Below are 15,971 nucleotides of genomic sequence, written 5' to 3'. Positions count from 1 at the left end.
TACAGCCTTCTGTGAGAAGGTAGTATTGAGCAAAAGATAACAGCAATAATTTAATATTCTTTGGTGAACCATCCTACTTCATGGAGGTCTGTTTGTGGGTTTGGGGGGCTTTTTTGTTTGGTTTTTTTTTTTTTTTAATCAGCAAAACCAGAAGTTCCTCAAAGTTTATGAAGCAAGCGATCTGAAGTTCCCCTGGGGGATTTTCCTGGATAAAATCAGCTGTGAGCCTAGTGTAGAGTTCACCAACCTTCTTGTAGGAGCAGTGCCTCGGCTATTGCAGAATCATGCCTCCTGCAGTGCGGAGCACGGAACAGTGAACAAGCCCCGAGCATGTCTGAAAATAGAAGCCCGTAGTTGTACAGTGGGGCCATGTGGCAGCAGGGAGATTACAGGTATTAGGAACAATTTGGAATTGTTTAGAATTGAGTTATTTTCTGAGCAGGCAATTAGTCCAGTTGCATTTTAGAAAAAGAAGGTTGCTGAGTTTAAACAAGTGTACTTGGGCTAAAGGAAAGACTTGGATTTCAATGAGACTTTTAAAAATGTGCGCTGGGGGGTATTAATAGCTGCTGTAATCCTGACGCTATGGTCTGTATGTTCAGATTACACTGAGTCCTAGCTGTGTTAGAACTACACCCTCTTTATAGGCTTGACAGTGCTTCTGTATCTGTATTTTCTCATACGTAATGCCTGTATTGAAATCCTTAGTGGCATGCTGATCAGATATAAATGGTCTTAAAGAAGTGCTGGTCCTGCCCCGCACACTCTGCTCTCCTCGCATTTTCCTCTGGCATAAAGTTATTCTGCTTTATTTTTGTCTGTGCAACCATATCCTAGGAAAAGGGCAATCATTGGGCTAAATGCAGTGCATTGATTTTGTTCAGAGCAAACTTTTATCTGTCCTCCGCTATCCCAAAGAGCGTCTATAACATTTTGAAATGAACATTTGTTCAAATATGTACATTCGCATAATAGCTAACCATCCATGGCATTAATGGCATTGCATTGCTGACTTCAACACCCTTGTGGAAGGAGGACATGAGCATGAAATTAGAATTAAACAGCTGGTCATAAATTGTATCTAGACCTTTTCTAAAAATGTGTTTCTGCAATACATTGCAACCAGTACTCAGCTGCAGGAATTTGAAAGTCTCTTGGTCTAGTTAAGGGAGTTACTGGGAAAAGAAACTGGTTGACATAGAGTTACAGTCTCTGTCTTTTTTTCCACTAGCTGAATTTTCAACCACCTGCTCCCGAGGACTCCTTGTTTGTCTAAACTTATTATTATGGTGTGACATATTCTACTTTGCTCTAAGTAGTTATCCAATCTTAACATTCTTAGCAATTGGAAATGTTGTTGTTGGGTTTTGGGAGTTGTTTTGTTTGTTTTGTTTTTTCCTTCTGCCAACATGGCATGCTGTAGAGAGAAAATCCCTTTAGATGTCATCAGGTACAGGGAATCAGCTAGTCCCCATCTTACAGAGATTCCTCATGTATGACTACCATAGCTGCTGCTGCTCCTGAACCTTGAGAAAAATGGACAAGCCTCAAGTGGTTTAGGGCAAGTAGGATATTTCAATAGTGCCCCACAAAGCCAATGTTTCGTCAACTTATAGCTCCTTCTGCCAGATCTAGAAGTCAAACTGGAAATTTTAACTTTTTTTTTCACTTTTGTTTTTGAAAGACAGGCTACCAAAAGAACATAGAGAATTTATCTTGCAGGTTGCACAGACATAAAAGGAAGGCACGGTTACAAATGAGGGAAAGCCTCTCTGCAAGAGCAGTGCTTTTCTCTCTGCTGCTCAGAATAATTCAACAGACCCATAACGGTGTGGAGGAAGCCTCTCTTTTACCTACTATTTTGATTACCTTATTTATTTTTATGGTGATGATTTATGTTTTGTCAGGAACAAGCGTATATGTTATTCTAATCTCTCCCACTTATTCCATTTGAAGATAGCAGCAGAAGTACACAGAGGAAGAGGTAATACAAATAAATGCACATGCACAATAGTAAAACAAATAGTTAAAATAAATATTTTATTTACACTTAATAAAATAAATTTGTAAAAAACACACACTTTACAAAAACCAAGTGGTTTACCTGCTTTGTAATCTCACTTTCATTAGCATATTTAATTATGCTTATGTATTTAATCATCAAAATGCTCAATAATGTACATTTTGTTCCCAGCCATGGAATACCACTGCTCTGTGTATCCATGATAGATGTTTTTAATAAAACCAGTAATTACCCTTTATTGTTGTTCTAAATTATTATTTTTAAGTTTGTTAAGGAACAACAGTTTTAGGTATAAGAGGAAGAAAGCTTTCATTTTACCATTTCATAATACAATGAAAAAAAAATCCATTTAAACAGATCCTAATAAACCTTTTTTAAAAAGTAGTGCTTAATTATCTTGAAGTTGTTTACAAGTGAAGATTTGGCAGCTCCGCTCTGGATGTGAGCTAGAGCAAGCACAGGTGGGTAGTGCTGTGGCGGGCGTGGGGAGCGGTCTGCGCTCTCGGGTTGCGGTCCTGCTCTCCGCTGGCTTCGCTTTTCGTGCGACCTTGGGCGCGTGCCAGCGTGCGGGCTTTTAGTCTGAGCGTGACAGGCACGTTTTGTAACAAATTGAAAGGTCTGCCGAGTTTTTCAAACGTCAAATAGATCTGGGCTCAGTTTAAAGGCATTTGGGTTGATTTTTCTTTTTTTTTTTTTTGTTTAACAAGGTTGAACTATGAGATCAGAGAGTGTTTAATGGGTTTTGTAATGAATCAAATATTTTCCCTTTTTTTTTTTTTGAAATCTTGGGTTTCTTTCGGTGCAGATTTCAAAGCAAAATTTGTGACTGAAACAAAACCAAATCAATCAAAAAATGAAGAAAATGTGCTGTGAACTGAAGTAAAATGACCTTGTTAACTGTTGAGAGAGCTCAGTCCCTGGCTTATCTGAGCATATACTCTATTACCTAACTTTCATCTTTCTTTTATAATAGATTCATCTATGTGGCAGGTCTCCTCCCTCTTCATTGCTCAGAGAATGCCATAAAACAGCCTGTTTTAGTTCATCAGCCGTAATGACACCTATTTCTTTGTGTATGACTCGGGGTTTAGTTGATTGTAGGTATCTCAACAAACAGATTGTTTGTTCTGTGGTGATTTTATTGTATCAGTCTCACTCCTTTTTTCTCTTTTTTCTGTTGCAAGTCTTCTTTCAGAACATGCCGTTCTGTATATTTGCCTGCTTTCAGCTTTGTCTGCACTGTCTTGGGACCAGTGATGCTATCCAAACTGCTTGAAAAAAAATAAAAATTAGATCCAAATATTAGGGAGATGTTCTTTCTGCAGAAAAGGGCAAAGCCAAAACGCTTCTACAGTATTGAAAGACTAGTGAACTCTGTTTAATCGGTGTTTTTATCTGTCATGTCTGAAAAGGCATTTATACCACATTCAGGCTCCGAAGGCATTGAGGTATGATGGGCAGCAGCTGTGTGAGTTGTGACGCTCAGCAAAGGAGCTCTGTCACAGAAAGACATGCTGTACCTCAGGGATGGACAGAGTTGTCCGTCATTCTGAAATGTCCACGTATAGGACATTGGTATGGAAGGTGTTTATAGAACTACTCATCTGTCAGAATCTCAAGGAAGAGCACGCACTGTAGAGTTGGTTGTTTTGTCCTGAACCACCATGCACACTTGAGTTGTACATTTAAGGCAAACCACTTGAATGCTTTTGCTCTGTTTATCTTGCTACGTTTTTTGACAATAGGTATGTTGCCCTAGACTTGTTTCACCCTGTGGAAATCTAAGGAGAAAGAGGAGGAATAGGGAATAAAGGCAAGATAGAGAAGGCTTCAGCTCTAGTCTAATACCTGGAGTAAAATCATTGTCAGACCAACCGCTTTACTGTTTGGTTTTCCATCTGTAGGACAAGAACAATGTCTGTGAAAACCACAAAGAAAACAGCCCAACTGCTGATTCACCGTCATTAGGAGTTTTGTTGCTGTTGCATGAAAAGTGGCCGCTGTCTCAATTTATTGTGGGAATAAAATATTCTATTAAGTTCTCAACCATTCTGCGATACTAACCAAATTTATATTTTGTAAATTAAAACAATTTAAAATAATTTCTGGGCTACAAAGAGAGGTAGTACCATGCCGGTAGTTGGGAGAACACAAGTTTTGGTCTTGTTACCAACTACCAATGCATCCGGTCTCCTCCCAGTCTGCCTAGGAGGAAGGGATGGGGACCTTACTGGGGTGCCCAGGTGTTGGTTGGCCTGCTGTGGTCGGAGTGACTGGCTGATGACTCAGGTGTGGGTGTGTTGAGGGGAAGGCAGGAATCAAACTATCACTTATTTTCTTGCTTTTTCTGTATCAGAAGACATCAGTTTGGGACTCTCGGAAAGCTGCTGCACCCGTCACGCTCATTTTTCTTCCTTTTGTGCATTCGTGGTCTCTGTAACCTACTGCTGGGAAACAGAATTTAATCAGTGGACACCTGCACTGCTAATAAACTCTGCCTCCTGCTCTCCATAGGGTCAGGAGACGTGGGCATGGGACCTCAGACAAGTACGGACATCTTCCACTCAATGTCATGTCTTTAATGACAGCAACAATTTCTTGCAATTAGGCTCCTGCGGCAGGTCGTTAACCTGGGGGCAACAGTTGATTGTCTCTTTTTAACTTCACTGCTCAACTTGAGCTTCATGTTCAAACCCCAGTGTTTCACCATTGCTTCCTTTCTTCTCTGTTCTTCTCTTGATGGAGGGGTATAAAGCAGAGGCAATTGTTATTAATAATCTAAATCAACCTTTGCCTTTCTAGACCTCACCTTGAGCAAGACAACTACAGTGAACAAAATGAGATCTGCAACACTCAATAAGGAAAGAGCAAAACCAGCCAAAAAAGTCAACTTTTCTGTAAAATTGCGATAGCAGAAAATGCAGTCTCTGAACATTGCAGGTCACTGTTGGGTCAAAAACGTCTGCTTACCTGGACTCAGGACTGAGAGCACAGCTGAAGGATCACTTGGAGAGTTTGCTTCTGTTCAGGCCGCTTGTACATCACAAGTGCTTCGGAAAGGTTCCTGGCCGGCTGAGTGTTTGCAGCAGCCTACCAGAGTAATGATAGGTATCGAAGCATCAGTGGGAGATGCGGTGTTAAAAAATACTGTCCAGTCCTTGATTTTGATGTGAACTTTCAAAATGTAATTAATAGTTCAACCAGGCAGAAATAAAAATACAGCATTTGCACAGTGAAATCCCAGAGACTGCAATTTTCTTTGCACGGGTTCAAGACTAGTTTTAATAAATCAGTGGCGGCTGTTTCAGTGCTCCTGCCTCTTAAGAATTTCATTCGTTTTTTCCAAGGTCTCAGGACACTTAGGAAATTTTACTTTGGTTTATGCAGGTTACACTAATGTCTTTTTATATATGATCTCTAAGTATTCAAATTGGGCCAGTCTGTTTCTGTCTTACTTTGGTAGGTATTTTTGTACAGCTGAAGATGAGGTACGTATTAGAAGTTTTTCTTACACCAGCCAAGTGCAAGGTTTTTAATTTTCAGGTTTTTTCTTGCATTATTTGGAAGCCATAATTCCAAGAACACAAAAATAGAGCAGTTTTTCCAGTTTCAAATGTTCACCACTACTGGAGGATTGTAGATCAATTATAAACATTATTAGTTTTCTTGTTTCTTTTGAGGGAAAATAAGTCATTACAACATAATGAAAAACGGGTGGTGTTAGACAGTGGAGTTGCGGGGGTAGGTACTACAGACCTTTTGAGATTATATACTTAACAAAGCTAAAATGTGGAAGGAATTAAATGGAGAAGGTAGTAGGACCACTGTCCTTTAAAAACAGCAGTACAAAATCTCATCTTTGAGAATGAGTTTCAATGGCTTACGCTGCAGAGGAAATCAGTGTGGCAACAGGAAAACATTTTCAAAATTACATAGTCTCGGTTTTCAGAAAAAGGAGATTGAAACTGAGAGAAAGGAGCCAGAGAGAATATAAAGGTTTCCAGGTCTGGCTTCTATTTGTTGATTTAATTCCAGTTTGGTTTCTTCCTCTCTGAACCTAGTTTAAATAGTTTTTACTTACTTCTTTATTCCCCCTTTGCTCAAAAATCTAGAAGACCATTAGATGACAAGTCTGTGCAGCTGCTGTCAGAGACTCCTTAGGCTATGGGTATTTCTGAAACCTGCATCCCCTTCCCGCTTTCATTATCAACTACAGCAGCATGATCTCATTTTTTTCACTGAAAAATCTCACATTTTAGGATTGTCAGCCTTGGGAGAATGTGGTATGTTCTGTGATTGTGCAGTGGGGTCTGGACTACGTTTGGAATCTGTATTTTAGTTATTTACTTTGTAACTCAAAAGTCATCTGTGGTTAATAGGCCGGTTACTCTATTGAAAAGATTGCGTTGGAAAACTAAAGAAAGGCCTCAGGATGTATCTTGGAGCATTTACAGTAAAATTTTGAGTAAAATTAGAAACTGGTTGATACAAGGCAGTTTCCAAGACTTACTGTTTTGGGTAAGAAAGGAAAGGGCAAATGTGAACAAGGTGAGAAAGCAAGCTAAAAAAATGCAGGTGATCTTCCATAGTCCACGTTTTGGACATACGACTTGGTGAGATGATGCTGAATCAGAGTCGTTCCTTACCCACTGATAAAGTCAGCACATCTGACATCAGTAAACCGAACACCCTCTAATTACCCATTCATTCCATAACATGACTGACTTAAAGAAAACTGTAATTTAAAAAAAAAAAAAAAACAAAAACAGTATAGCATTAACATGGAGGTTAATTGCCATCTTCAGCTGCATTGTTGTCTTGGCATGAAATGTTCTTGCCATGTGTCAGGCGCCTTCTGGGTTGGGGTCTGGAGACGATTGCTTGGTGTGGTGGAGAGTTCAGAAGGACAAGCATCTGCACCTGCTTTTGCTTTTCTTTCCTTTCGATGCATCTTGGAGCAAAGCTTGTCGTTAACCTTTACAGTTTCAGAGGCTGAAAGATTTCACAGAACCATTCTTTTGTTCACCTTATCTACACAATTCGTCTACAGAAATGTTCTTTTCATGGGTTTCTAGTAAAGGAGTGATTATCACCTAATGTGTATATTTATGCATACAAACTTTCTAATTCCTAAATTATAATTTTTTTGACCCAAACCGTACTAAAGGATCTCATTTAAGAGGTGTTTTCTGGATGCTAAGGGAATGACATGACTTATATGGAATCCTAAACCAGTTGCTAACTTTAGACCCCCGGTCCTTTAATACCCATCGTATTTCAAAAGTGTCTGTGTGTGTATCTATATAAAGATTCAGAATCGTGTTCATTTCAGAAGTAGCTGTTTTCCCATTGCCAGTCAGTAGGGTTTTTTTAGAAGTAATATGGAATATGCTGGTTGTTACAGTGTATTTTCTGCTTATGTATTAGAAGATTGAAGTCAGTGTGGCTGGTGCGTGCTTTACTTTCAAGAATTACTAGAAGGCTTTTTCTCCACTTCAATTATCTTTCACAGAAGTGTAACTAGTATTTGGAAGTCCTTGGGACTTTTTTTGTTTCCATGAAAATGTTCTGTTCCTTTCATAGGTTGAAATCGTGAGAGAACATGAGAAGTGGGCGAAACACTAAATTGTGCTATAAATCAAGAAACTCTATGTGAAATTATTTATTTTCTAATTACCTTGCTTAGATATATATTGAGAGCAAAAAAGCAAACGAGCTACACAAGTTGAAGAAATGTCAGATAAACAAACTATGACATGTGTGGTATTATTACCATCTGACATATCTCAAACACTGATTTTACTCACTCATCCTTCATTCTTTATATCTGCATGTCTAGCGGTGCGTACATTTATATTTTATATAAAGGGCAGAGTCTGTAGTCAGAGCATTTGAGTTATGCTGTTAAAAATAAATTAAGGAACAGCAGGTGAAAATGATTCCTAGACATGAATATTCAAACTGTACCTCAGTCAGACACTGTAGAAAGAATAATAAAGAGCAATGAAACTTTGAGGGGGGCCAAGGCATTGATACGATCTGAAATAAAAGTTTTATTGGCACGAGGTTGAGATGACTCAGAAAACTTACTCAAAGAGTGGCATGATCTGCTCGTACGCCCCATTGCCAAAACATTCAAGAGTTTAAAAAATTGAGGGGGCAGTAGCACCGGCATCTTGGAAGTCTAACAGACAGCCTCTTAATCTTGATTCTTACACTCTTGTGCTTTAGTCTCTGAGCAGAATGGATTTAGGGTCGGCCGGAGGGTGTAGGGGCCACATAGCTAAATTGAAAGCTGAGAGACTTGAGTTCGTTCCTACGCTGGCAGCCATTGCCTATGTACTTGCATCACTTGAGGCAGGACTCGCCAAGGTATTTAGGTGCTTCAAGCAGACCATCAACTTATTTTTTTCTGAGTAAGAATGAAGAAAGTATGACTTGCACACAACTGATAGGAATCATGCTGCCATTGTTGGATTCAGTGAGGTTTCACAGGAGTCAGGAGCATAACCACTGTTCAGGGCCCTATGACAGGGGATTTTCAGGGAAAACTCGGGAGCCAGAATACATTTGTGGATCTGACGTTCAGTTCCCTATCACTTTTACATTATAAAGACAACAACATTCAGAACTGTGGAGTATTTAGATACTCTGGCAATACGGAAAGAAGCATATTAATGGATGGCTGACTTCTTTTAATATCAAATTATTTTTGATTTTTTTTTTTTCTTTGCTTGCCTCACAGATCCCGTCCATGGACCACAAAATGTAGAAGTTGTTGATATTCGCTCCCGGCAGCTGACATTGCAGTGGGAGCCTTTTGGTTATGCGGTGACCCGCTGCCACAGCTACAATCTCACAGTCCAGTACCAGTATGTGTTTAACCAGCAAAAATTTGAGGCAGAGGAACTCATCCAAACTTCTTCCCACTACACCTTGCGAGGTCTTCGGCCCTTCATGACCATCAGGCTGAGGTTAGCCCTCTCTAACCCGGAGGGCAAAATGGAAAGTGAGGAGTTGGTCGTGCAGACTGAGGAAGATGGTAAGTTATGTTGGGTGTGCTCGCTTGCTTGTTTTTGGGGAGAAGACTAATATTTTCAAGTTCTAAATAACAACGTAACCCTCTGTCCCTTGAGACTTATAAAGGGCTTCTCTGGACAGTGTGTATGTTATGCAAGTAAAATTTATAGGAGTAAATAATATGCATTTCACAGACATGTTCTTGAAAGGGCAGGGCTCCCCAAAGTGCTTGGAAATGACAAACACCAGTCTGAGCAGTTAATGAACAGTGGTGGGTTTAATTCTATGGAAGTCATGTTCTGACCTACCCAGGACCCACAGAGCAGCTTCCTTTATCGTATGGGCAAATGTAATCCTGGCGTTCGTTGGTTTTTCTTGTGCTTTCACATCACTGTGTGCTGGTTTTGGCTGGGGTAGAGTTTAATTTTCTTCATAGCAGCTAGTATGGGGCTGTGTTTTGGATTTGTGGTGGAAACAATGTTGGTAACTCAGAGATGTTCTCCTCACTGCTGAGCAGTGCTCACACAGCACCAAGGCCTTTTCTGCTGCTCACCCCACCCCACCAGTGAGCAGGCTGGGGGTGCACAAGAAGTTGGAGGGGACACAGCCGGGACAGCTGATCCCAACTGACCAAAGGGATATTCCAGACCATATGACGTCATGCTCAGCATATAAAGCTGGGGGAAGAAGAAGGAAGGGGGGGATGTTCAGAGTGATGGCGTTTGTCTTCCCAAGTAACCGCTACGTGTGCTGGAGCCCTGCTTTCCTGGAGATGGCTGAACACCTGCCTGACAATGGGAAATAGGGAATGAATTCCTTGCTTTGCTTTGCTTGCCTGCGCGGCTTTTGTTTTCCCTATTAAACTGTCTTTATCTCAACCCATGAGTTTTCTCACTTTTACTCTTCCAATTCTCTCCCTCATCCTACTGGGGGGTGTGAGCGAGCGGCTGGTGGGGCTTAGTTGCCAGCTGGGCTTAAACCACGACACACTGTCCCATAAAGAAGTATAAGGTCTTCCTTTCCAGAGTGTATCTTATTCTTAATGCTGGTCTTCTGGACATAGCATTATATATACATCTCAGAGGCTAAATTCATTTGGTGGTAACTCTTCCGTTCTTGATACAAAAGAACTGTTTTCTGGAAGTACTGATGGAAAGCTTTAAAGTGTTATTATCCCTTCTGAGCTATTTCAGACCAAGGACTCTCATAGACTACAAGCCTCCGTTCTGTCTAATGTGTTAAAAAAGAAGCATTCTTCCTCTGCCAGAGCTTAAGGAGTTGCTGTCCTGAGTTTCTTTCAGCTGAACGTGGCTCTTGCAGTCCAGTATATCATACAGGGGGACATAAGAGGATGGCAGATCTTTCAGAAAAATGAACAGGTTTTTTATCAGACAGGCTTGGGAGTGCATTTAGTTAGTTATCTTCTACAGCATTAAAATTTTGCTTGAGTAGGTGGATTTTTTTAGCTGGCCTTGTAGCCATAATGAAATATAAATCTTACATTGTTACTTTACTAAGGAAATCAATCTTTCATATTGATAAAGGTGTGCAGCCCAGCAGCATCTTTATGCCAAGGTGCAATCTGGCTGTTTAGGTGGATAGAGCTTTGATGTTGTGTGGGTGGAGAAGGACAAATTAAATTCCCTGCTGCTGCTATGCTGGAATATGGACGTACTGAAATTAGCTTCATATTTTCATGGACTCTGATTTTATTTATGACTTAGTAGTTAGATTAGGGTATTCTTATTTGAACCAAAGGTTGAGAATAGGCCTTTCGTATTTATAATACCTTCGTAATGGTAATGCCTTGAGGTTTTTGGTTTTTTTTTTCCTTTTCAACTGTGCACTTCCTATCTGATAGCCTCTTGGTTTCTTCTGATGTGTGTGCAACTGGAGGGTGGCAGTAGCTTCTAACAGGTTTTTTGGGTTTTTTTCCCCCCTGTAGTTCCTGGACCTGTTCCCTTGGAATCCATCCAGGGAGGACCTTTTGAAGAGAAGATCTATGTTCAGTGGAAGCCTCCAAATGAGACAAACGGCATCATTACACTCTATGAGGTGAGAAGAACAGATTGTTGTCAAGGAATATATGCCACAGGGCCCTTTTCATACATGTTTAAGCCAATCCTGAGCTCTGAGAGATTTCAGCAGGTGCTAAAAGAAGCCTGATTAAAATAGATAAGAATCTTCAAGATAGTCTGCTGCTGTCACTGAAAAAGTTTTCCAGTTCAAAAAAAAAAAAAAAGATTTCTTTGCCATTATTTGTGGCAAAATGAGAGTCATATATTCCGTCATGTCTCAGATGTTCGATTCCTGCACTTTTTCCTACTGCAGTATCTCCAAGGTCTGTTTTCTTTCCTTTTTTTCTTGAGGTAAGCTTCTGTTAGGTTTTATACCTAAATACTGCAACTAAGTCCTCTCTGCCTTTCCAACAGTCATAACACCTCCTGGCAATCTGAGCTGAATATAGCCATTAAGACTTATCTTATGGTGTTCTTACTGAATCTTTCAATGATACATTTGTGTAGCCCAACCATTTTCCCCACCACCAAACAAAATATACAGCAGGTTATAGTATGATCACTGACCATCCTATACTGGATGAAAAAAACAAGTAAATGTGATTCTAGAGTGTATCAGAGGAGATGTTTCTTGTTAAGGTAAGGAAGCGTTACTGTAGTCGTGTGCTTCTGGTGAGACTGTATCCATAATGGCCATAATGGCATGTACACCCAAATATGCAGAAAAGGAATGTAAAAGGAGGACTGCTTTAGAGGATCATATGAAATGAGAGACAGTCCTACAAGAAAGGGTAAAGGCGCTTTTATTAAAGAGCGGAAAGCGGTGCATCAGTGCTAGCTGAGAGTGTTTCAGTTTATAGGTTCAGCATTTACCACAGTAAGATTACAAAAAGTGAAAAAAGTTTTGCTTTTATGGTGATGTAAAAAGCCTCACTGTGGGCTTGTGCAGCGTGGTCTGATATAGAGGGGCAAGAACTACTTTTTTACTTTCTCTTTTATGCTGGGACAATGTACAAACTTATTTTGGGAAAGGCATGGAGTGCAAGAAGCAACTCTGCCATCACCAATGAGGTTCTGCTCCTTTCCTCTTCCCATCCAGCTTCTCAGTTAGCAACAGCATGTCTTGTAACATGTCACTGCTAGATCTCCTTGCTAACACTGGCTGTCTCTAACACAGCAATGGTTAAATGGAAAAAATCAAGCAGGTTGAACATCAATGAGCTCTTACACTACAGCATGCGCAAGAGATGGCAACTTTCTCCTGGGCTTAAACGTAACTGCACTTTTAGGTCGTTTTTCCAGCTGGCTCACAAAGGTAGATTGACTTTGATACAGCAAGATTAAATAAATGAATAGAAGTTCCTCCTGCTAATTTTGTGTCGTTTCAGCCAGGCGATAATCCTTGACTAGGTAAGGAGCCATTTTTTGTTGGTCCCTGTTGAGACACTTGTGGAAATCTGTGCAGGTTGCATACCACCTGTCTGTACTAGATTAGAACTAACCCTTGCAATTTTGTGTTTTTTGAAGGTGTACTGCAGGCTATCCTGTGTCTGTGTAAGGAATTATGCAATAAAGCTGTCTGTATTTTTAAGGAATTAATCTGAATAGAATCAATTGCAAATTCATTATTTTTCTGGCAATACAGGTGACCTATAATGGAACACATTTAGAATAATCCAAGTCAAACGATGCAAAAATAACTCCTTTTAATTTTTAAAGAGGCAGTTTCTTACTAAAATATTGCCTTGGGCTCAGCTCATTGAAAGGACCTCAGCAATCCGAGTAGCTTTTCTGGCTGAGCAGCTGCATAGAGATACTTTAATGCCTCCAGGGTAGTGATGCATCATGACAGTGCCTTTGCTCCTCAAGTCATATCATTGTTCGGGTCTCAGTGGGCGTGGAAACAAATTTTTCTTTTCTGATAATGACTCTATGCATATTTGGCAGCTAAAGCCAGAGAGAAGTCAAGGTGAATTCAAACTCTTCCTTCTTTTCCTCCTCCCTCTCATCTCCAAAAGGATGAAAATCCAAGTGTTATAAGCCAGGAGAACCGGAGTGCCTGAAGGTTGTCATGAATGAAAATGTTTGTTTCCCTTTCCTCTCCCTTCTTACACGTGAAAATTCATACAAAACATTCCCATTCTCCACGGCACCCTGAGACAAGTTCATCAGCTGGAGATAAAAATACAGATGAGCAGTTACACATAACCTGCAGAAATGGCCGGAGCATTCTCAGGGTAGTTGTCAGGCTGTTGAAGTCTGTCTCACAAGCAAATATGGGTGCCTGGTCCAAGTAAAAGGAGATCCTCGTTTTGAAATTGCTCAGTGAATAAAGTACAGGTCTTTGCACCGAAACATCTCATCCCACTACCTTCAACTGAAGTTTAGTCTTCCTAAAAATACTGAGAAACATCCAGTGTCGTCCAGGTAGTTGCATCTTTTGTATTGCTTGCTTAATCCCTAGCGTACTGTAGATACTTAAACTCGCACCTTTGTCTCTACTGGTATTATTTTAAGTTTTCATACTATGTGTCTAGGACCAAAGTAATTCCTCAGTAGTAACAACGTCCAAAGTGTTGTTTTAGACAGGGTTCAGCCATTTTTCAGTATCATCGTGGCTTTGCACTGCTTTAACAGAGTTCAGCTGACCTAATGGTTAAAGAGAAAGAAAAAGTTAGTGGTTAGTCTCTGATAGGTTTTCAGTTCCTTCAGATACCCGTGGCCTACGGTACCGATCCAGGTAGAAGCAGAAGGCTTTAACAACAATAAAAGAAAAAAGGTCAAACTACAGACTTGTGCGGCGCTACTCTAATGAGGTCTCTGTAGGGAGCACGGTTCCTGAAGCCCAGCACCGGCAGCGCTGCTCTGTCGCCAGGAGGAGCTGGGAGGCTCAGTGGTGTGCTAGCAAATTTGCAGCTATCTAGAAACACTGCAATTGTGTTGCTGTCATTAGGGAGAAACAAACCCAAGAACCTACCAACATTTATTAAAGAAAAATCCCCTGCAAAGTACAGATCAAGAAATAGCCCTTTATGAGTCTGAGCTAGTGGTGTCAAGTTTTGCATTACACCTGGAAGTAAGTGGCTGGACTCACACGTAGGTAGTGTGCAAGTGACGGTCTCTCAAGCTCCCTTGGGTACAAACCCTTCTAATAAAACCAAATTAAAAAACCTCCTCCTCAGTACTAGTTCCTTCCTTACCATCACCTTGAAGATCTGATTCATTGTATCTGGTTATTGTATTTTCTCTCTAGTTCTGTTAAAAAAATTTTGTTTGTAAGCTTCTAAAATGCTTCCAAATAAACACACTGTCTATTCTACTTACATCGCACTTGCTTTTCCTTGGGACAGATTTTCTTCTCAGATCCCTAATCATTCTTGCAGGTCCCTGCCAGGCAGACTTCCATATAGCACAAATTGCCGTTGCAGTTTGCACGCGCTCTGCTTGCATGCCAGCTGGGCTGCGATTCAGCAGCGCAACCTTCAGCAAGTCATTTGGCAGCCAGAATCGCTAATTTTGTAATGACTGAATACTTCTAAAGAGCCTAAACAAAATGGAAGGACCTTAATGAACCTTTTTGACTTATGCAAGCCTCTTCTGATTGATATTTATCCTTCAAAATGCTATTGTAGTCTTTTAATAAAGGCGGCAATAGCCTTGCATTTAAAACTGGTTTTAAAACCCCCTGTGTTCAGTTGGAGAATTAATTGTTTCACTGGGTACAGCCACAGCTGGATTTTTAAACAAAGGAACCTTCTAGATCCCCAAATCAGTATGTAATTGCAGTCTGTTTCTAGGGAGCAGAAGCCTCTTGTTCAAGGGAACTTGGAAAGCTCCGGGAATTGCAAGTCAGTTAATCAGTATGCTGAAAAGATTAGGATATGAGCTGTGTAGAAAGCAAGTGATGGTACAGTTCATTCTGGGGGTGTTTGGGGAGCACAACAAAGCAGTTAATAACACGTGCGTGTGCCGAGTTAGTAGGTGTCAGTTGATCTGTCCAGTCAAGTAAGCCGTTAGGGAGCTGCGTAGGCAAGTAAGCAGCGCAACGGAGAGAAAGCTTCAGAGCTCTACCTATAGTCAAGTCCCCAGGTAGCTTCAAGGTGTGTGGGTACTTACATGAGACGAGTAGATCAATCTGTGTTCAGAAACACAGCTAAACAGCAGTAATGGATTTTGCTGGTACGTTGCTTTGGGTAGCATGCTCTACAGAGATGTTTTTGCATGTGACATTCATGAAAGAGGCGTTATTAGAGCTGTCTCTTGTAGTGAGCGGTGAGGGGCAGAATCTAATAATATTGTAATAAGTCCTGTCCCCCCTTCAGTCTCCTGGTAGACTGAAAGTACCACAAGTTGTTGAATTTTTTTTTTTTTACCAGTCCTGAAAAGCTGCCGTGCTTTGAAATCCCTAATAATCAAATGCTGCTTATTATGCTTATACCGGGTGGGAGTTCAGCTTCAAGGTCTTTGTGTACAAAGACATGCAACAAAGATTTTATTTTTTTTTTAATTTCTTTTTTATCCTAAGTGTGTGTAAAGTCAAACCGCCATCAAACAGCAGAAAGGCCTATGCTGTCATTGGGCTGCAGGGACAAGCAATCTAATTTAAGGTCATGGACCAGCTTTGGCACTTAAATTCTCCTGCTTTTAGATGACATGAGGTTGTCTCAAGCGTTTGTTCCATAATCCAAATTGAAGTGCTTCAGATACATGTGTGGACCCAGATATTTTGTGAAAACTTGCATTTAATCTTGAAAATGTAAATAAACAAAACTTATTTATATCTGCATTTCACTGTTCGTTTGGGCAGCTGGAAGCTTACGGGTGCACTCAGTAAGTGATGTTGGCTTTCGCCTTTGTAAATATGTTCTTCATCTATAATCTGTTTCTCAGGATTGTCAGTTTTTAGAATA

The 15,971-nt window shown here is 40.4% G+C and overlaps 1 protein-coding gene across 1 annotated transcript in view; it reads left to right on the top strand.

Annotated features, from left to right (window-relative positions):
- Window positions 1-15,971, top strand: part of PTPRT (protein tyrosine phosphatase receptor type T) — a 460,489-nt gene that overhangs the window by 298,851 nt on the left and 145,667 nt on the right. The window contains exons 8-9 of the mRNA XM_059827326.1: window positions 8,769-9,065; window positions 10,989-11,098. Coding sequence (XP_059683309.1) covers window positions 8,769-9,065; window positions 10,989-11,098 — 407 coding nt within the window. The remainder of the gene's footprint in view (window positions 1-8,768; window positions 9,066-10,988; window positions 11,099-15,971) is intronic.

This window comes from Gavia stellata, chromosome 20 (genome assembly GCF_030936135.1).
Source record: "Gavia stellata isolate bGavSte3 chromosome 20, bGavSte3.hap2, whole genome shotgun sequence".
NCBI lineage: Eukaryota > Metazoa > Chordata > Aves > Gaviiformes > Gaviidae > Gavia > Gavia stellata.
This window is presented reverse-complemented; position numbering and strand designations above follow the sequence as displayed.